Source organism: Suricata suricatta, chromosome 3 (assembly GCF_006229205.1).
Source record: "Suricata suricatta isolate VVHF042 chromosome 3, meerkat_22Aug2017_6uvM2_HiC, whole genome shotgun sequence".
Classification (NCBI taxonomy): domain Eukaryota; kingdom Metazoa; phylum Chordata; class Mammalia; order Carnivora; family Herpestidae; genus Suricata; species Suricata suricatta.
The window spans coordinates 142,357,722-142,379,680 of NC_043702.1; the positions used below are offsets into that span (position 1 = coordinate 142,357,722).

The 21,959-nt window shown below is 53.1% G+C and overlaps 1 protein-coding gene across 1 annotated transcript in view; it reads left to right on the forward strand.

Moving 5' to 3' along the window:
- The window catches only part of PLXNA2 (plexin A2), a 205,157-nt gene extending 185,655 nt beyond the window's left edge, over positions 1-19,502 (forward strand). The window contains exons 20-32 of the mRNA XM_029935352.1: positions 108-342; positions 2,601-2,743; positions 3,394-3,662; positions 5,637-5,703; positions 5,879-6,025; positions 6,676-6,835; positions 7,196-7,299; positions 11,083-11,182; positions 12,477-12,667; positions 14,064-14,233; positions 16,708-16,920; positions 17,468-17,618; positions 18,991-19,502. Of these exons, the coding sequence (XP_029791212.1) occupies positions 108-342; positions 2,601-2,743; positions 3,394-3,662; positions 5,637-5,703; positions 5,879-6,025; positions 6,676-6,835; positions 7,196-7,299; positions 11,083-11,182; positions 12,477-12,667; positions 14,064-14,233; positions 16,708-16,920; positions 17,468-17,618; positions 18,991-19,086 (2,046 nt within the window). The 3' untranslated portion in view covers positions 19,087-19,502. The remainder of the gene's footprint in view (positions 1-107; positions 343-2,600; positions 2,744-3,393; positions 3,663-5,636; positions 5,704-5,878; positions 6,026-6,675; positions 6,836-7,195; positions 7,300-11,082; positions 11,183-12,476; positions 12,668-14,063; positions 14,234-16,707; positions 16,921-17,467; positions 17,619-18,990) is intronic.
- The last annotated feature ends 2,457 nt before the right edge of the window (positions 19,503-21,959 follow it).

The window sequence follows — 21,959 nt, forward strand, 5'->3', positions numbered from 1 at the left end:
TGTGCAAGTCTGTACTGTGTGGCCGTGGTCTCTCATTGCCCTTTCTGAAACCCAAGGATCGATGGCATGCCAGGGCTCTACAGCGTCTGTGTGTGTGCAATGCACAGGTTCACGTGGGCGGGATGGTGTTCTCTCCTGGCTCGGTGAGTGTCATCTCAGACAGCTTGCTGACCCTGCCAGCCATTGTCAGCATCGCGGCGGGCGGCAGCCTCCTCCTCATCATCGTCATCATCGTCCTCATCGCCTACAAGCGGAAGTCTCGAGAAAACGACCTCACTCTCAAGAGGCTCCAGATGCAGATGGACAACCTGGAGTCCCGCGTGGCCCTGGAGTGTAAGGAAGGTAAGTGGAGGCACTCCTTCGATACCTGGCCCCGCCTTTCTTCCCCCGGCCTTTGCCTCCTCCCTGTAAACAACTCTGATCTGTATTTCCATCCCTCCCACCCTCAGCCTGTTTGCCCAGAAGCTTACTTTGCTTTTCGCAGCAGAGAAGGCCCCAGGTCTCATCGTCTTGTTCCAGTCCTTCCTGAGCAAATTCATCCCCCCAGGCTGGCAGCCTTTCTCTCCCTTCCCTGGCCTCTGTCTCCCCGCAGTCAGAGCTTCCCAGGCTCAGCTGTCTCGGATGCTATAGGTCCCCAGATGGGAGCCTGGCTCCTGTTTCTTGCAGAGCTGCCCTGAGAGCATGTGGCAGCGGCAGGAAAAGCAAGGGAGTTTGCACCTGCCTCCTGCCTCATCCCCCGCCCCCCAGGGCTTATTTTCCACCAGTGCCACTGGCTGAGCGCTCCGAAGGCCACCCCTCGCCGGTGTCCTTGGCCATGGACGTAAGTGAGAGTAGACATTGTTTCTTTCCATCTCCCACGTTGCCACAGCCTCGAGGTGACATAAGTACCTGGTGTCCCCTCCGGCTGAGGACCCAGAGGGCTCTCTGGGTAAACATTTCAATTAGGAGTCAAAACATTTCTCCTTTTACTGCAAATGTCAGGGTAGGGAACAAGCCCTCTGCTGGGTTAAAGGGAAGAGCTGGGTTGAGGCAAGGTGGGGGATGGCTTCTCCGGTGCCAGGGCAGGGGAAGAGTGGGGAGAAGGGCATCAGGGAGACAGGCCTGCCACCAAAGGGGTGCTCCCCTGTCCCCTGAGGGCCTGATGGCTGGGATGCCCCAAAGCTGGTTTGGTGTTCTTAGTTCCCTGTGTGTGTGCGTTTGTGTGAAGCATACATAACATAAAATTTGCCATTTTAACTCTTACTCTCTCTACACCCCAGGGCTCTTCCTTCCAGCTCAATAGCATTAAGTACGTTCACATTGTTACAGAACCACAACCACCATCCAGAACTTTCTCTTCCTCCCCTGCTGACACTCTGTATTCATTAAACAATAACCACCGCTCCCTCCCCAATGGCTGCTGTCAGCCACCATTCTACTTTGTCTCTATGAAGTTGACTTCTCTGGGACCCTCATGTAAATGGAATCACACAGTATTTGTTCTTTTGTGTCTGGTTTACTTCACTAAGCATGATCCATGCTGTGGCATCCATGTGGTTGCAAGTGTCAGAATCTCTTTCTTTTTTTAAAATTGTTTTAAAAATTTATTCATTTTTGAGAGACAGAGAGAGACAGAATGTTAGCAGGGGAGGGGAAGAGAGAGGGAGACACAGCCTCTGAAGCAGGCTATAGGCTCTGAGTGGTCAGCACAGAGCTCAACACGGGGCTTGAACCCACAAACCACAATATCATGACCTGAGCCAAAGCTGGACACTTAACCAGCTAAGCCACCCAGGCGCCCAGAACCTCCTTCCTTTCTAAGGCTGAGTAATATTCCATTGAATGTATATACCACGTAATGTTTATCCACTTACCTGCCAGTGGGCATTTGGGTTGTTTCTGCTTTTTAGTATCATGAATAATGTTTCTGTGAACATAAGGCCATAAACATCTGAGCAGAGACTCAACTCTCTTGGGTAGAGACCTAGGAGCTGGGTCAGATGGTAACTCTGGGTTTATTTTTGAGGAACCACTAAATTGGTGTCCAGGGCAGCTACACCAATTTACATTTCTACCAGCAACTGCACAAGGGTTCCAATTTTTCCACATCCTCGTCAACACTCATTATTGTCCATTTTCCTATAATAGCCATCCTAATGGGCAGGGTGCAGTGTCTCCTGGTGGTTTTCATATTCATTTTTGCCCAAGGTCTTTGCATCTTGATTTCTTCTCTTGCTTGGAAGAAAGGGGGAGGGAAGCTGCCTGTTCTGGTCTTTGCTTCATCCCCATAGCCACTGCCTCTTAGCTGTTTCCAGAACCTGCAGCCCCATGCATGATACAAGTCATGGTGTTCTTCCCCTTTCTTTGTTTTAACAACACTTATGATACATAGAAAGAAAAGGCAAAACTAGGCATCGGCAGACAGGAGGAAGTAATACAGAAATTGGCCACATGCCTAACACCTAAGAAAAGAGGCCTGGAGACACCTCACTCCTTCTGGAGATGCAACCCTGCAGCCCTCCTTGGCTCTACACCCCACGCCTTCACAAACATCTTCAGCCTTTCCCCTCCCCTGCCCAGGTCCCCCTCCTGAGCCTCCCTGTCTCCCTCTATTTTCATAGCCTTTGCTGAGCTCCAGACAGACATCAATGAGCTGACCAGTGACCTGGACCGCTCTGGAATCCCCTACCTGGATTATCGTACCTATGCTATGCGAGTCCTGTTCCCTGGCATCGAGGACCATCCTGTGCTGCGGGAGCTGGAGGTAAGGCCCGCCTCTCTCCCCAAGCCATGCGGCAGGAACGCAGGGCCTGGGTGTCCTGGGAAATGCAGATGGGGCCCAGCACTGAGAGAAAGGTCAGGACTAAGGAGGAGGAATGGCCTACATCAGCATCACTCCCACAGGGATGTTTCTCATCAGGCGGATCACGGCCAAGGGGCGGGGGGCACCCAGGCTCTTTAGGATGATTCCAGGGGATGGCTCATTGTCATTTTTTAATTAATGACTAAATTAATTAACTAAGATCCAGCCACATTCTCCAATGTATTTAAAGTGGCTTAAGGAAAGACATACGATTCTGTGAAGTTTGTTTGTTCAATTTGTTGGTTTGTTCTGCTAAAGATAATAAATCAGGGCAGAGAGGATTAAAGGGAGACTAGTAAACCAAGCAAGTCTGATGGAGTACCTCCTGTTGTATCTCTGGGAAAATCAGACCAACAGCGTCCGCTCAGAGGGTACAGGGTAGACTTCAGAGCCCAGGCATTCCTACCCGCTGGCGGTTGTGGGAGATGGGGCGCAGTGGTTGTAGGCGTCTTGAAGGGAGTCCTTTTGCCATGGCCATCAAGACCCTAGGGGAGCAGCCGGGCTAGGAGGCCGGAAGCCCGTCCCCTGAGGGTGTCCCCGTCTCCCTGCAGGTGCAGGGAAATGGGCAGCAGCACGTGGAGAAGGCCCTGAAGCTCTTCGCGCAGCTCATCAACAACAAGGTGTTCCTGCTGACCTTCATCCGCACCCTGGAGCTGCAGCGCAGCTTCTCCATGCGCGACCGCGGCAACGTGGCCTCGCTCATCATGACCGGCCTGCAGGGCCGCCTGGAGTACGCCACCGACGTCCTCAAGCAGCTGCTCTCCGACCTCATCGAGAAGAATCTGGAGAACAAGAACCACCCCAAGCTGCTCCTCCGCAGGTCCGCCCCGCGGCCGGGGGCGGGAAGGGCGGCGGGTGTCCCGGCAGGTACACAGGGCCCTGGGAGAGCCGCACGAGGGGCTCCCCATCGCAGACGTGACCCCCACTCCCAGTGGCCTGTGTCCGCGCCTCTCGCAGCACAGCGTCTGATCTCCCTGTGGCCCCTGGAGGCTGTGTCTACAACTAAGTGTGAAGGAGGGGCACACACCTCGGCTCAGAGCTGGCCTTGAACCTCGGCTCACCCACCTGCTAGCGGTGTGGTCCCGCGCCCATGACGCAGCCTCTCTGCTGCTGATCTTCACTGACAAAATGGCACCAATAACACTGTCTCCCGGTCTCTCTCCTTCCATGTGCCAGTAGAAGCTGCACTGGCCAACGTGGTAGCCACATGAGGCTATGAATGAAAATGAACTGAAATGTAAAATTTAGTTACTCAGGTGTCCTCACCACATACCAGCCGGCATATTGGACAGCGCACTTCGAGAATATTTCCATCCTCACAAAAGGTTCTGTTGGACCGTGCTGGGCTGGAGATTGGCTGCAGCATATTCCATCTGTGCCCAATTCCCCGGATCTGAATCTCCAGCAGCCACTGCATGCTCCCTCCCCAGTTGCCATTTTTACTGGCGAGAGAGAGAGAGAGAGAGAGAGAGAGAGAGAGCGAGAGAGCGAGAGAGCGAGCGAGCGAGAGAGGGCGAGAGAGGGCGGGCTGGACCTGGGCATCCATTCCCCCTAGCCCACCCTCCCTGGAGGCCCCAGGGAGCAGAGCAGAGCTCCTGAGCCCCTCTGGCAGCAGAGGTTGGAATGTGCCACCTCCATTTCTCCACCCTCCTCTTTAGCCTGCTCCTAGTGAAGTCTCAGGCTTTGAGAGGGGTGGGGGTGAGGAGGGAGGAAGATTGGCTTTGTTTTATGAGTTCTGAGCCCCCATCCTGCCAATCTGAGCATTAGAAACTCTCATTAAGAACTGTTGTATTTAAATTAGAGCTAATCTCACACACAATGCAGGGAGAGGATGCTGGGAGGGGCCAGGGGACAAAGCTACAATTTCTTCTGCGTTGTCACTCTCTCCCAGGCCCAGATTGCCAAGCAGCCCCGGCAAATGCCTGGGATTTACTGCAACCGGAGGGTATAATTTGCACCACGTGTAGGGTGTTAAAATACCCCTCGGCATCCCCATCACAGAGAGTCTGTCACAGCAGCTTTGTTCCTTCCCCCAGTCCCCAGATCTGCAGCCCAGGATAGGGGGCTGGGAGGGGTGGTGTTTGCAGAAGCAGATCCCCTGTGCATAAATGCTCATGCACACTGCTCTCCACCTGAGTGGCTGGGATCCGCAGACCCCGCACCAGAGCAGTAATGACGGCTAATACTTATGGAAGAATGGTCACCCAGTGCCACGTGCTATTCTTAGCACTTTACACACGTGAACTCATTCAACCCTGATAACAGCTCTGTGGGATAGATATCATCATTGTCCCCACTCAGAGATGGGGAAAGTGAACCCAGGGACTGCGGAATGACTTGCCCAAGGTCACGCAGCCGGCACGTGTCAGAGTCAGGATCAGAATACAGGCAGTCTGATTCTGAGTGGCTAGAGGGACAGGTACCTGGGGCCTTTGGCATATGAAAACGGAGTACTCAGGCCTGCAGGGAATCCCAGAGGGACAGAGAAACTCTGTGGATCATCCTGAGGCCAGCAGGAAGTAAGGAGAACTGGTCATCCATAGCCCTGTGGAACGGGGTATTTGGGGCCTTCCTATGCAGACATGTAGTACCGCTCCGTTTCCACAGGGAATTGTGGCCCAGAAAGAAGAAGCCTGTGGCCCGAGGTCACACTTCTGGCCCTGGCGTCCTGGCTCCCAGCCCCGTGTGCTTTGATGCCCTGTTGCTCACTTGGGCCACGGTGCATACAAGCCAGATGACCCCTTCTCGAGACCCCTCCACAAAAGACTGCCCCTCATCCCTTCTCCCTCCCCAGGACAGAGTCTGTGGCTGAGAAGATGCTGACCAATTGGTTTGCCTTCCTCCTGCACAAGTTCCTGAAGGTGAGAGTGGGAGCCAGCCAGGGCCTAGAGTTGAAAGCAAGGTGGGAAGGCCGCGGCTCCAAGCCTGGCCACCAGGGCTGCCTGGGGATCCCTCAGCAATAGGAACCTGCTGGGCTGGAGCGGAGAGGAGGGGACTGGTGCCCCCGCACACCCCACGCCCTGCCTGTGCCCACAGGAGTGTGCGGGGGAGCCGCTCTTCATGCTCTACTGCGCCATCAAGCAGCAGATGGAGAAGGGCCCCATCGACGCCATCACGGGGGAGGCCCGCTACTCCCTGAGTGAAGACAAGCTCATCCGGCAGCAGATCGAGTACAAGACGCTAGTAAGGAGGCTGGAAACGTAGGGGACACAGTGAACCTCCTGCCTCTGATCCATACTCTGCCCTCAGAGCACAAAGCCAGTCTGAGTGGTCAATAAAGACGCTAAGATATGGCCTGAGGGCAAGTCTAAGGGGCATGCCAAGTGTACCAAGAGTGCGACAGTCATGCCTGTGTTCCCCTTCCCCATCTCTGTTGGTGGGCCCAAAGAGTCTATCTTCTTCAGTTTACCCTAGATGATATGGCAGGGGTTGGGGGGAGACCCCCTCCCTTAGGTATGGGGAAATTAGCATTACGGGGAAGAAAATGAAATTGCTAATTCCCAATAAAGAGGCTTCGGGCGGTGGGTGGCCAGCCCTGGAGACACCCAGAGCCATTTCTGAACCCCCCCCAGGATGCCTCGTTCCAGAATTACAGTCGCCCCTAAGCCACCCAAGAGCTAGAAAGTAGAGTCCCAATTCTTTGAGAAGGGAAGGGTAGGCCTGGCTTGGTTTATCATTTGACAGATGGCAGGAAGGTAGGGGAAACTGAGGCATGGCCATTTCTTTTGTAGGGAGGGTAAGTCTTGGAAAGAGGGTAGTCCAAGGGCTTCCTCTCTCTCCCTCAAGCTGCCCCTTGAACTCCTCTCCTGCTCCCCTTCCGTCGTTACTTGTAGATCCTGAACTGCGTCAACCCCGACAACGAGAACAGTCCTGAGATCCCAGTGAAGGTGTTAAACTGCGACACCATCACGCAGGTCAAGGAGAAGATCCTCGATGCTGTCTACAAGAACGTGCCCTACTCCCAACGGCCAAGGGCTGTTGACATGGACTTGGGTAGGAGGCCTGGGCTTGGGGTTTGTGGGAAAGGGCTAGAAAGTGGCTTCCGGGAGGGCCTTTGGACGATGGCCTGGAATGGGGTGAGAAAGTGGGAAGCCTGTCCTGCCTAGGCCCCTCCTGAGGGCCCTCCTGCCCCAGAAGAGGGGCCACATGAAATACTCCCCGCCCCCCCAGGGCACTGCTTGCTCAGATGTGGCTTCTCTTCAGCTGCCTTGACCCCATGGGGCCCTGAAAGTCACCAAGCACTATGAGTGGCACCAGCTGGGGTTGCCAGGCCCCTAGAGGAGGCAGGGCTGGGTGACCCTCGTTCACAGCCCCCCGCTACCCCCTCACCTGCACCGCGCCCCCTCCCTGCAGAGTGGCGTCAAGGCCGGATTGCCCGGGTCGTGCTGCAAGACGAAGACATCACCACCAAGATCGAGGGCGACTGGAAGCGGCTGAACACGCTGATGCACTATCAGGTGAGGGCAGGGGCTTATAGCCTCGGCCTCTGACTCTCCCAAATGTTCCTTTTCCCCTAGGGTTTGCTCTCAGGCTCTCAGAAGCCTAGAAGAGATTTTCTCATCTACCCCTTCCTCCTCCCCTCTGAGTGTTATACAGATTCTCAGCCATGGCTACCCATTAGAATCAGTAGGGAAACTTCTCAGAAACATGAGTGCCCAGAATCCACCCCGAGAAACTGACTTAAGTGGTCTGGGTGAGGCGAGGCATTGCTCTCCTGTGCGTCTCAGCCTCCACAGAAAAATGGCTATTGTGAAGTCCTCTGAAAGGACTCCAACCATAGATGTCTGCTGCTTTCTGCCCTCAGCATCTCGTCTTGGCCATGGAGCAGGGAACTGGATAGACTTGTCTTCAGGTCCTGCATTCTGCCACTTATTAGCTGGTGTCCTTGGGGGAAATGACTTACGTTCTCTTCCTTCTCATCTGTAAAATGGAGCTCCAAATGATGCCCGCCCCATAAAGTTGTGTGGAGTCGATTCAGCGCGGTAGATAAAGTGTTCAGCACATCAGCAGATGCACTGAATGAATGAACAGTCAAAACAAATTCTGGCAAAAGAACAAAAGATCCAACAGTATCTATTCCCACCTCCTTTTCCCTCCCATGGTAACTACTCCTTGTGGCTGGGGGTCTCTGTAAGATTAAGCACGGGTAGGCTGGTTGGGATTCAGGAAAAATACCAAAATAGAAGCTGGAAATGAGAGACATGGAGGGAAATTAAACCTACCAGAGGAAGCGCCGCAGGCTGAAGACCCGAAGGGATTGCCTGATTAATAACATCCTCCCAGGCCCGAGCCTCACACAGGGAGGGTGCGCAGGGACTGGCAGGCAACGAATGCCATCAGCCAGGCCACTGGGGGTCCTGCAGGCCAATAGGCACTGGCTGGGAGGCTCCGTGGCACAAACGAAGCTAGTGGGGGACGCTGGGGGCAACCCCAGAAACACTCCTCGCCAGGCTCCATCCCCCATACTGGTCTTCATAAGCTGTGCTGGTCCCTAAGCACACCCGGCCCCAGACAGAGGGGCTGTGGTGTCTGAGAAGAGTGAATGCTTTTCAAGCTGTATTTAGCCCCCTGCTTCTGCACTCACTGGTGGTGTGACTTTCACCTCTCAGAACCTGGGCTCCTCATCTGTAAAACGAAGATGACAGCCCAGACTTGTGAAGGTGGTTGGAAGAATTAGAAATAATGGGTGAGGGATGAGGGATGTAGATTTAGACCCAAGGTAGTTACAGCCATTCCCTGTGGATGCCACCCCCATCCCACTCACACAGCACTTGATGCGTCCTGTAGAACACTTGTAATGAGCTGGTTATAATGGAAGAAGAGAGCACAAAAGAGAATCGCATTGTGCCTTCAAATCTTAAGTTTCTCAAGGGCAGGAGTGAGACCTTTCTTTTCTGCCTGTGATGCCCTAACCGTTGTTACCGGACCGTTCGTCCTAAGGCTCCCAATCAGAATGGAATATTCTGTTCTTAAAGCGCTCATCATACAAAGCACTTTCAATTCCCCAATGTCATTTATCATTCATGTATTCATCCGTTCCTCAAATATTTACTGAGCTTTACCGAGTGCAAGGTACTTCCCACATGCTGGCCCAGAGTGACGAGAAACACCAGGGCTGATTCTTCCCTTTGGGAGACTGTGATGATGATGATGATGCCGGTAATAACAACACTAAACCAATACTTACCAAGTGCCCACTGGGTGCCAGGCCCTGCTGTCGGCCTTTGTGTGTCCTGACTCCTTTCATCATCACGACAAACCTAGATGCCATTAGTGTCCCCATTGACAAATGAGACAACAGAGACACAGAGAGGTTAACTGACTTTTCTGATGTCACATAGCTAGTAAATGGCATAGTCAAGGTCAGACCCAGCCAAGCATCTTGAACATGGATCTGCACTGCCTGTCCATCAAGAGAAAGAATGGACTGAGGACTGAAGACAGAGAGAGATTTAGTGACAAGACCTGGAACTAGTTGAACTGTGATCATTCGAGTCACCTTGTGAATCTTCCTTTAGGTGACGACAAACCACACACGTGGGGAGCAAAGTCTGTTCTCCCTGGGAGTATAGACCCCTGCCCCTGCCAGGCTTTCAGTGTATCATTTCTAGACTGCTAGTTGCAAGCAGGGTTCCTGAAAGACAGAGGTGGAGAAGTGGCCTCAGTCCCAGACCTGGTACTGATGGTGTAGACCACTGGCCATCTAGACCACTGGCCTTCCGGGAGCCTCCCCCGCTGGGGGCTAAGGGAGCACTGGCACCTTCTAGGGGCTGTGAAGAGGGAACAGCCTTGCAGCTTCATGCCATCAAGTCAAAGCATCGCCCCCCTGTTACTCTCCCTGAGGTGAAAGGTCCTGGATGCCCCTCCAGGAGAAAATCTGCATAATCTTAATTAACAAAGAGATGTTAAAAAACTTCCTGGGCTCCCACAGATTTATAGGGAGGGTAAAATTAAACACCACTACTAAAACCGGCTATCAGGGAATCTCGTTAGCACTAATGTTCATTTATAGTTTGACTTCCCAACATTTAATTCCTTTTTGGTGGGAGAGAGGGACTGACAATTTAAGACCCAGAAAGATAGTTTTATGACTGGTGCAGCTATAAATCAAACTTATAAAGTTCATAAAAATTGTTAAAATAAAAAATGGTTTAATAGGAATGTTTTATGGCCCATAACATTATTATAGCTGTTTTATTCCCTCTGCGTTAGGGGTTTAATTGGATCGCCACAATTCTGGGGGATTCTCCATTTTTATTGGATGGAAGGTAATCTTAAATCAAAATGGCCCCAAATGTCTTCAATATGGCTTCTCATTTATCAGCCCTTTCCCTCCAGGCCGGGTGCTGAGCCTGGGTCCCCTCACAGAGGACAGACTCACACACCATCTTTCTCTTTGCGTCCCCAAGAGCAGTGGCCCTGTTGGTGCAACCTCTCAAGGTGGCCTGGGCATTATAGGACCCATGCCAGAAAAGAGATCAGAGCCGAAAGGGAAAATGGCCTGCAGACCAGTGTGACTTGAAATAAAATCCCAAATTAGGATATAATGAGGAGAACATGTGCTCCGGAGCCGGATGGACCTGGCTACAAATATGGGCTGCACTGTGTATTCATTGTGTGACTTTGAAGATGTTGCTCAGCCTCTCAATGCTTCAATTTCCTCATCTGTAAAATGGTAATAACCGTGCGATCTTGCGAACTCTCAGGGTTGAAAGGAGGCCTGAGTCTAGCCCAGGCTGTCCCAGAGAACTATAATGCCAGCCACGTGTGTGAATTAAAAATTCTTACTAGCCACATTTAAAAAGTAAAAATGAACTGATGAAATTCATGCTAATGATATGTTTTCTCTAACATAATTGATTCTAAGCTAAACATGATTTCACCACGGAATCAATATGAAAATTGTTAGTGAGATACTTTGCATTCTTTCATTCATGCTAAGCCATTGAAACCTAGTGTCTATTATGCATTTATAGCATAATAGTTTTTGTTATAGAGAGTCATTCATAGTTTAGACACTTAACAACGTATCTCCGTTTGGACTAACTGAATTTCAAGTGCATGATTAGCCAAGGTGGCAACAACTACCGTGCTGGACATGTGGGCGAGTAGATCACCATATTATCTGTAATATTCCTGGACTTCTTGTGCCTACCCCATGCCTATTTCATACCTTCTAGAAGTACTTGACAATTCGCTTTCCCAGTTCACCCACACTGTACCTTTCGTCCCCTTCTCAGGTGTCAGACAGATCGGTGGTGGCTCTGGTCCCCAAACAGACCTCCTCCTACAACATCCCTGCATCTGCCAGCATCTCTCGCACATCCATCAGCAGATACGGTGAGGACCAGGAAGGCAGGCCGGGCAGGCTGGAGGCGGCTTCTGTGATTCCCACGGACCGCTCACCAGCCCTTTCGACAAGCAGGCAGGCCTCACAGCTGCCCTTCTCCAGTCAAGGATGTTTGTTCATTTGTTTCCCTCCACCCCCCGCAGTCATTCCCAGAGTGGCTGTGTCCTTAGAGCTGTGGGAACTGGTGCACCATGTGCCCTTCATTTGACAGCCTGGACCTGGTGAAGGAGCTTGAGGGGCCCAGAATCAGGGAGGCGCCTGGGTGGTGTTTGCCCTCATGCCAGTCCTTGGTGAAGTCCCAATTTGTAACTGTTGTCCTGGCTGAATTATTAATAGCCCCCCTGTACTCTCCAAAGTGTCCCAATTTGGCAAATAATTGACCATCCTGGCCTGTCCACCCCCGAGGGTACAAGGGCCCCAAATGCGTGCTGGGCCATGAGGTTAGCTTGCTTCACCCTCTCTTGCTCCATTTGCTCTGGTTTTATATCTGCAGGAAGGCTCTGGGCTTTCCACCTCAAAGACACCTCAGGATGGAGTCCAGTGGCTCCAAAATTGGCTTAGGCAATTCCATATTCTAGGCCCCAAGTAAGAAGGGCCCATTAACTCCCAAGAGGGAGCATTATAACTTACAGCTTCTTAGAACCAACATTTTTAATCAAAGCCCCTATGAAAATATTCGGCTGATATATTACCTATTGATTATTCCTTGCTGTGCAAGGCATTGGGTGGAGAGGCACCCCCAAATATGCAAGACTCTCTCCAGCTCACAGAATTCCAACCTTCTTTTTAATTTGTTTTAATTTTTTAATTTAATTTAAAAAAATTTTTTAAGTGTTTTTATTTTGAGAGCAAGAGAGAGTGTGTGCACACATGCACACCTGCAAGCAAGCACAAGTGGGGGAGGGACAGAAAGGGAGAGGGGGAGAGGATGAATCCCAAGCAGACCCCAAGCGGTCAGCGAGGAGCCTGATGCAGGGTTTGGACTCATGAAACTATGAAATCATGACCTGAGCCGAAATCAAGAGTTGGATGCTTAACCTCCTGAGCCTTGCAGGGGCCCCTAGATCTTATTTTAAAAGAATAGTCTTCAGGCTCCTCTGTTCTCATGCCAACCAAGGATACCTACAATTATCCACCATATATGAAGTCCCAACGGTCCCCTTCCTATTGAAAGTAGTTTATTCTGAGTGAATGCAGGAGGCGGGCAGAGATTCTAGAAGGCTTCTACAAGCAAGGATGGTGAAATCAGTGTCTCATGGGCCTCCACTGCCCCCTTCTCCTCAGACTCCTCCTTCAGGTACACAGGCAGTCCCGACAGCCTGCGGTCCCGAGCCCCCATGATCACCCCGGACCTGGAGAGCGGGGTTAAGGTGTGGCATCTGGTGAAGAACCATGACCATGGGGACCAGAAGGAGGGTGACCGGGGCAGCAAGATGGTGTCTGAGATCTACCTGACCCGGCTCCTGGCCACCAAGGTAACTCCTGCTCTGCCCAACCCGCGAGGGCTCTTTGGAGGGGTACATCCTGCCCACCCCCACCAGCATAAGAAGGCTGTCGTGGAGTCTGTGCTTTAAGGAGCCCCATTCAGATGAGCGGCCCGGGTCCCACAGCAGGATTTCCAGAGGCCCGGGCCACTGCTGCTTTTCTCTACCCTTTGGCAACCATTGCAACAACATCATTGCCCCTGGCCCATCGAGACTGCCATTACTCTTCAAAGGAGCTGCTCTCTCAGCTCTGGGTACCTGACCTTTCAGGAAAATGTTAGAGTTTTCTTATTGATGTCAGCTGGGCAGTTATGCCAGCCTCTGCCATCACTGCCTTTTCTACCCACTTCCTGGCCGCAGTGGGAAGGAAAGCATAACAGCCTGGTCCTGCCAGTAATCCGACACAAGGCTCCCCCTTCCCTGTCCCATCCCATCTGCCCCCAAATGTTGATGGAAGTGAGGTGGCCACGGTGCTCAGAGCCATGATCTAAAGCCGACTTCCAGCCTCCCTCGCAGAGAACAAGTATGCCTGTGAGGTGGCAAATCTATGCCTCATATTTGCCAGCACGGGTCAAATTTCATATACTCTCCACCACAGAGCCCACAGAAATGCTGCAATTCTAACGAAGTGGCATCCAGAGTCCAGCCCTCAGACCTTCTCCCAAAGATGACATAGAAACACCCCCTCAGACCACGTGTCTCAGACGTTGCTTTGGCTAAGATGCTGATAAGAGACCTGCAGAGGACACCAGACCAAGTTGGATGGTTTCCTAACCTTCAGAAGTTTTCCTTGAACCTGGCAACTGTGGGACTCAGGCCCAGCCTCATCACTGCCCAGAGGTCCTCCAGGGCCCTGTGGGTCAGGGCTGTGCCTGACTACCCTTGGATGGATCTGGACCCTTCACCTGACCCCACTCCAGCCACCACTGACCCCAGGCCACTAGTGCCGCAAACCTCTTTGCACCCTGTGCGGTCCTGCCAGGAGGCTATCTATCATCCTCCAGGTGGCTCTGCGGACACCCTCTTGTCCAGCATGTGCCCACCTTCCCCCGTGGGCAGCCGGGGCTCTGAGTACTCAGCAGTCCTCCTGTCCACGCCCCATGGTGGCACGGACACAAGCGTAAAATGTGGCATGTGGCTGCGGGTTGGAGGAGAGATTCTGAGATTCTTCCCAGGAATCTGCAGCCTCTCCAGTCCCTCCCACCTCCCCGACACCCCAGCAGCCCCTCCCCACCCTCCACCACACTGTCTGCACAGCCTGGCGCCGGAGACAAATTTCCAAGGCGGGATCAGTCCAAGGCACCATCTGGTCTGCCCGTCTGTTGCCTGCACCCCCCCACCCTCCCCCACCCTCCACTTCATTCTCTTCCCACCATCCCTCCCCCAGGGCACCCTGCAGAAGTTCGTGGATGACTTGTTTGAGACCTTGTTCAGCACTGTGCACCGGGGCAGCGCCCTCCCCCTGGCCATCAAGTACATGTTTGATTTCCTGGATGAGCAGGCGGACAGACACGGCATCCACGACACAGATGTGCGGCACACCTGGAAAAGCAACTGGTAACCCCTCAGGGAGCCCAGGGGGCATGCAGCCTGGAGAGGCCGAGAGGCATGGGAGGTGGGACCAGCCCAACCCCGGGGAGACGCGGGGAGCCTGTTCTCCGCTATGTCCAGGGGGTGATCTGAGGTTCCGGGAACAAATAGCGCACACACGGTCCCCGGGCTGCTAGCGCCCAGTGGGGCCCGCCTGGCTTAGGGCCCGGAGCCAGGACGCATGCTTGAGCTCTGCCCTTTCAGGTTGAGCTCCTTTCCCAGGGAGCACTTCCTCCCTGACTTGGAGGCCTCTGGGTCTCAAGAAAGGATGCTGGAGGAACCTACATAAAGAGAAGAGCTGCATTTGGACCAAGCTGCGCAGCTGGCAAGCCAGGCAGCATCGGGCATTCCGAGTGGGGCAGAACCCAGGGCCCTTCCTGAGATGGGAAAGCCCAGAACTGAATGTAGACCCCTGGGGAGAGAGCTTGCACCTGCCATAGACTTGAGCCCACCAACCAGGAGGATGTCGTTGCAAACTTGATCCCTTAAGGCCAAGTTATTCCCCCGGCGCCAAGGCTTTCAGGAAGCCACAGGCAGCATGTCCTTCAGGCATGACTGTTCCCCAGGGGAACCTCAGCAGCCAGATGCAGCAGTGGGACAAGTGGCTCCCGAAGGACTTTTCTCTCCTTGGGTTTAGACCCGGACCACAGGCCAAGCTGAGGACTGGCTTCCGGGTCACATAGGGCCTGGCCAAGAGCCCGAATCAAAAACCCTTCCTCTGGGACAGAGAGGGGAGCGAGGAGGTCCGGGCATGTGGGTTGGGCAAGCAGCCCGCACAGCTGTCTGGAGTCAGCGATCTCCTCAGAAAACAGATGGGCCCCGGCTGTTATTTGGGAATCAAAAATCCTAGCAACCAGCAAAACACTTTGGAAAAACCCAACCCCAGCCCCGCATAATCCTTTCTTCTCCGAGCCGCTGTGGTGGCTGGCCCTCTGGAGTCCTCAGCTTTGATCACAGGATAGTGAAATGGGGCGATTCTGGTGGTCGGTGGCCGTGGGTGAGAAGCCCACAGTGCGCCGCACCAGGGCAGGCCTTCCATCTGCGTTCCCGGGGGCAGAGCCCTCCCGCCGGGCTCCTTTGCTCTGGAAGATTCCCCAGCCCAGTGCTGCAGTTTCGGGGAAATTAAGAGAAAGTTCTGGATTATCCCCGTCTCTCTGCCTCCTGTTGCCAAACAGGCCCCAGTCATAGAAATGCCCTGCCCTGGGGTTGCGGCAGGAAGGGTCCCCTTATCCAGACCTCAGACAGCTACTGTCCAAGGAAAGAATATGAGGTGCTCCCCAAAGCTGCCAGAGGAAGGGAGGGTAGAAGAGATGAGTCACCTCTCAGCCACGGCCGCGCCTCGCTGGCCACAGGAAAGCGAGCTATCCCATTGCCCTCTGAAAGATAAGCGGAAATCGTGATGGAAGGGTTTGGAGTGGACAAAGTGGCCCTTCCCAAGACTTGGCCTGACTGAGACGTTTGGGAAAGTTTGGGGCGGTTGGGAGTCAAGAGAAGATGAAGGAGAGAAGGAAGGTAGGTGGCATTTCTCGAACGCCATCTCAGGCCAGAAGGACAAGCCTGGGGACAAAGCTCACTCACAGAGGAGCCCAGGAATGACGGCCCTGCAGGCAGCTGGAGAAGGCGAAGTTGGAAAAGGCACAGAAACAGCAGCTGTTCTGATTTTGAAGGGGAGTAAATGGGCTTTTCCTCCTTACGGCCTCAGGAGCAGAGAAAAGTCATTCTCCTCTGACTATAAATTCCCAGGTTGCAGAAGGAACACTTCTCACGACCGATCAGTCCCTGTTGGGGTGGGAAAACTCTGAGCTACACGGAGTCATTCCCAGCATGCCCAGCATGGCCTCCTCTCCCCCCTCTGCTGCTGCCCAGCTAGGGGAGAGCCCTGAAAGAGGCGCCCCCAGGGGGCCCCTTCCTCAGCCCCACCTCCAGGCCTGGCCTGCCCTGGGAAGGGGTGCAGGGGGCCAGGCTGGGCGGGGAGGCAGGCGGAGCCTTTTGTGGGGCTCCGAGGCAGCGCCTGAGACAGCTGGCTGCGTCCTTCCGGATGGCGGCCATGGCACCGTGTGAAGGGACTCCGGGAGCCTGGTGGCTTTGTTCGAAGCTCTGAGGAAATCGTGCAGTTCTCTATACTTAGGTGTCCCTGGGGGCGTGAGGCCTTTGGCAATGGCTGCCAGGAGGGGACAGAACCCACCTACATCCACCCTCCATTGGGAGGAATTAGGGCCGGCCCCCCGGCAGGGTACAATGGCACCTCTCCACTTCTCCCCGGGTCGGGAACTGAGTAGGCTCAATGAGCAGCCCTGGCTGGGCCAGTTCTGTGTGATTACATCCCCTTGCCCTTGGGAGAGAGAGTTTCTACTTGTAGAAGGAGGAGAGATTTTACTTGTACAACATCCGGAGCACAGCGGCGGTCTGGCACTCAAGGTCCGCTCTGCCTTTTCCTACAGCCTCCCTCTGCGCTTCTGGGTGAACGTGATCAAGAACCCCCAGTTCGTATTCGACATCCACAAGGGCAGCATCACGGATGCCTGCCTGTCCGTGGTGGCCCAGACTTTCATGGACTCTTGTTCCACATCAGAGCACCGGCTGGGCAAGGACTCCCCCTCCAACAAGCTGCTCTATGCCAAGGACATCCCCAGCTACAAGAGCTGGGTGGAGAGGTCAGTAGCACCCCCAGGACAGGCCCGCACCCCTGTCTGTCTGCTCCATTCCCCCACACTGTGGGCTCCACGGAGGATTCACAGCCGTGTCTGCGGTAACCTCAGATCTCACGTTCTCGTCCTACCCGCTTGTCCAAACTTCCTGGTAGGGGGAGAAGGGGAAGCCTTGTACCCTTGGAGCACAGATCATTATCATGCTGATTACCTGTTATTAAGCACATGCTAAGCAACCAGTCCTGTGATAAAGATTTTTTAATGAATCATCTCATTATAATATCCAACTGAGTTGCAAAGTGTTATTATCCTTGCCATTTGACTGATGAGGAAATTGCGGTAACAGAGAGGCTCAGTAGCTTGCCCAAGGTCACACAGAGCTGGGGTTGGAATACAAGGAGTCTAGTTGGAGTGTGGTCAGAGTCTGGGCTTTGAAGTATTCTTGGGAGTGGGGGGGCACTATAGTGGGAGCTGGTGGAGTCTGGCCTAGTCAGCAACAGTCTCCAGGCCTTGACCTTAATCGAGCCTTACAGAGCCTGTCCTCTGCACGCAGATACTACGCAGACATTGCCAAGCTCCCCGCCATCAGTGACCAGGACATGAACGCCTACCTCGCTGAGCAGTCCCGTCTGCACGCCGTGGAGTTCAACATGCTGAGCGCCCTCAACGAGATCTATTCCTATGTCAGCAAATATAGTGAAGAGGTACAGCAGGGCCCTGGAGGGGACAGGGACTGACACACAGCCATAAAGGCAGTTAAAGATCCAGCCCTTAAGTAACAGCAACAGAGCGTAATTGAGAAAACACACTACAGAATCAAAAACCCATGAGCTCAAAAATCATTACCATTCCCTTAGAAGGCAGCCTTATCCTCTCCAATTCATCCAGTGCTTTCCTGCACACTCCATTGTCTCGCACCCTTTGTTAACATAATAAATAACACTTTTATAATGTAATTACTTTTCCTTTCAAAGTGTTGTGCAATTAATTTCATTCTTTCGTAAATAGTGAATAAGATTATTCTTTGCACTTGGGCACATCCGTCAGTTACATTTCAGGTACGCAGGTGGACCTTAACGTGAGGAGAGGTTGAATAAGACAGCTTCAGAGAATTTACAAAGCATGCATTGGCATTGTACCTGAAATTAGCATTAGTAAAAATAATAATAATGATAATAGCTAATACTTACATAGCACTTTGTCATACATGCCAAATATTGTTTATTTTTTAATTTTTACTTTTATTTTTTTAATGTTTATTTTTGAGAGAGAGACACACACACACAGTGTGAGCAGGGGAAGGTCAGAGGGAGAAGGATACACAGAATCCAAAGCAGGCTCCAGGCTCCTAGCTGTCAGCACAGAGCCTGATGCGGGGCTCGAACCCACAAACTGTGAGATCATGACCTGAGCTGAAGTTGGCTGCTCAACTGACTGAGCCACCCAGGTGCCCCTAACATATATTTATTGAGAGACAGAGAGGGACAGACCCTGCGCGGGGAAGGGGCATCGAGGGAGTGAGACACAGAATCCAAAGCAGGCTCCAGGCTCTGAGCTAGCTGTCAGCACAGAGCCCGACATGGGGGTCGAACCCACAAACCATGAGATCATGACCTGAGCCAAAGTCGGACGCTTAACTGACTGAGCCACCCAGGCGCCCCTGCCAAATATTGTCATATAGTCTTAAGATATATCCATGCACGGGGGTGCCTAGGTGGCTCAGTCAGTTAAGCATCCGACCTCTGCTCAGGTCATGATCTCACAATCCATGGGTTCCAGCCCTGCGTCGGGCTCTGTACTGACAGCTCAGAGCCTGGAGCCTGCTTCAGATTCTGTGTCTCCCTTCCTCCCTGCCCCTCCCCAACTTGCGTTCTGTGTCTCTCTCAAAAATAGACATCAAAAAAACTTTTAAAGATATACCTAAATCCATACATCCATTCAGTTAATCATTTACGTGATTTCAGGTTATGTTCGTTAGGCTGGGATGGAAAGGCAGAAAGAAGGACGGAGGGTTCGGCAAATGGCTTCTCCTAAACTGAGTCCTGACGTCTTCCCACCTCTGTTTTCATTCCTCAGCTCATCGGGGCCCTTGAGCAGGACGAGCAGGCCCGGCGACAGCGGCTGGCCTACAAGGTGGAACAGCTCATCAACGCCATGTCCATTGAGAGCTGAGAGATGGAGCCTCACCTGCCCGGGAAGAGGGACCCGTGCAAACCGTCACCCTGCGAGTCTCAGAAGAAGGACGAGTGAAGGGGATCAGACCCCAGAGCTTGCTGTCCCCTGAGACCCCACCCTGGGGAGAGGGGAGGGCCCCTCTCCCCACGCCAGCCACGTTTCGTGACAGCCGGTTCCCACAGGGAGAGACCGTGGGCGCCCTCCCTCCACAGTGAGCACCGGAGAGAAGCAGGGACGCAGAGAAGGTGGCTCTTCAAGCCGAGAGGCACGACCTGGGGACGGTTCTGCCTCTGTGACTGCTGCTTTGCATGAAAACTCATTTGATGTATATTGGGGAAATAATGAGAACTTTATTTAATTTTTTTTAAGAAAAGGAAAAAAACCAGAAATAAAACAAAAAGCCTCCCTGTTAATCCCGTCCAACTTCTGTTTCATTCTGATTTCTGCCCCCCTTTCCTTCTTCCCTCCCCACTTCCTCGAGGGACTCCTCTTTCCAAATGCCAGAAAAAGCCTACAAAGAAAAGCTGAGAGAAATTAGAGGGAAAATGATCGTTTCCTTTCCCTTGAAATTGCAAGAAAATGAGAAGGAGAAGAAGAATGAGCACAAGTTCACACCAAACACTTCGCAAAAACAGAGGCCAGTAAAACCTGGAATTATCCCGGCGGCCATGGGAGCTGGACCCGGCACAGAAGACGCGGCCATGGAGGGGGCCCAGCCCGGCCGGCGGGGCGCAGAGATGTGCGTGCCACATCCCTGTGTGGTCTCATCTCTGGAAGGAGCTGTGTGTCTGCAGAGCCCCAGTGCTCTTGGCTACTGTTTTTCTGTTTGTTTTCGTTTTATTTCATCTCAAACCGCAAGAAGCGAGGAGCTGATCTTTGGTACTTTTCCCTTCGGTTTCTGTACAGTTACTTGGAGACGTCGGGGGGAGGTAGGCCTCTCCCAGACCAGACGCCTGGCCTCCTTGCGGACACTGGGCAGCATGGCCTTACATCGGTCACCCTGAACCAGGTGCCTGGGGGAAGCGCCTGCAGATGTGTGCCCCAGGCCCCCGGGAGATTCCATTCGGGAGCTGATTGGGGGGCATGGGTGTCTGACTGGATTGCACTCCAATCGGCCAGTGGTTTCTTGGCAATTCAAGAGAAAGCAAAACTCAAACCCTGTTTACAGCAAGCAATACTTGAAGAGCATAGGTTAAAGACACTGCGGTATTTATTGTGATGCTTTCTTTCTATGGTTCTCTTGTGCCTGCAGAGGGGAGACGGCCCTCCGCTCCTATATGGAGGCTCCTGATCACCTGAGCTCTTGCCTCAGTAGAAATGGCAGTAGCATTCCCACATTACTGTCCCCTGCCTCTCTCTCGCTGCCTCTCCTGTCCTTATACGTTTGGAGGACAAGTGGGTGGCTTCCCACTGGGCTCCTTTCCTTCTCATTCTCTTCTGACACCTAAAGTCACGGATGACCGACTCTCCCGAGTGTAGTTTCTAAACCAAGAGACCAAAGCGCCACACCCTGGTCCCAAGGCCCCACGAGAGCCAGTGGAGTCATCCAGAGGAAGGTGGCTCTGTGGGTGGCAAGACCCTGGTGACCGGGACAGCTCTCAGAGCTTCCAGACCTCCCACACTGGCAAGGATCCAAGCGGGCAGCTCCAGCTCCTCTGTAAGAGCATCAGAGGGAGGGAGAAGGAGGGCGAGAGAAAGGCACAGGGGTGGGAAGGAGGCAGGCAGGAGAGGGCCACTGCTCCCTTCCTGCTTTCTACTTTTCAAGGGGCTGAGGTGCTGGGAAACTGGACCAGCCAGCCCCACAGAGACCAGACCAGGGTCATTTCCTCTATAATTAACTCTGAGCCCCAGCTTCTCTGTGCCCTGATTTACCTCCAAACCATTCCAGTTTCCAAAGGCTCTGCTGACCACACTGGATTCCCAGGAAAGGACTGGGGGAGGGGCAGCTCTGCGGGCTGGCTTCCGTCCCCGGCAGCGTGGGGCTGAGATCGCACAGCAATTGCCTGATCTCCTCAGCTCCGGTTTCTTGCCTGAATGCAGCTGACAAAGGGAACGAGAAAAGCATTCAGCAAAATACTCAGGAAACTCGCTCTTTTCATAATAATTCACAACCAGCCATGCCAAGGCCACTTTCTTCTGATAATCCACTTCTGCTAAAGTTTCTCTGGACCCTATTAATAGCCTGAAAGAAATACTAATGACTGGCCTTCCGCACTAAGCCAAAGTGTTTGCTCTTCATAGCACCCAAAGTTTATCAGCTCGGAGCCTGTGATTTAGGACAACGAAAGGAGAGAGGACATGAGCAAGAGGCATGTGAGTGGGGGACTTGCATCACCCACAGAAAAATCCCAGCCCACCCTCCGGTTACTCAGGAGCTCTGTGAAGGTTTTCTGCTCACACCACTGCACAGACCAGCATCCAGGACTTTGCTCCACCAAGAAGAGAAAGGAAGTGTGAGGTTTCAACAGCTTCCCAACCAACACTAAACCTTTAGGCATCTACCCGAGCATCAACCAGGAGCTACTGTGGGTGACCATTTGCTGCCCTGGGGCTGTTCCTTGAAGGTTTTTGGTGAGTGGGGAGAAGGATGGGAGACCACCAACTGGAGAGTGGAAAGAGGAAAAACCAAAGCTGGCGTGAATGGTTTGGCCACACTTCTCAGGATTCTGTAAGAGTGTGGGGCGAGTTGGGGCAGCAAAGGAAGTGGCGCAGGGGTGTCTCAGAAGAAGGAATTAAGAAAAAGGACAACTCAGTGCAACTCAAGCCAGGCCCTAAGGGTGAAAACTTGTCCAGCCCTGCCCCCTCTCCAGCTTCCCATCTGTCCCTCCCTCATCAGCTCTTGGCTTTGGGTCATCAAGAACCAATGGAGC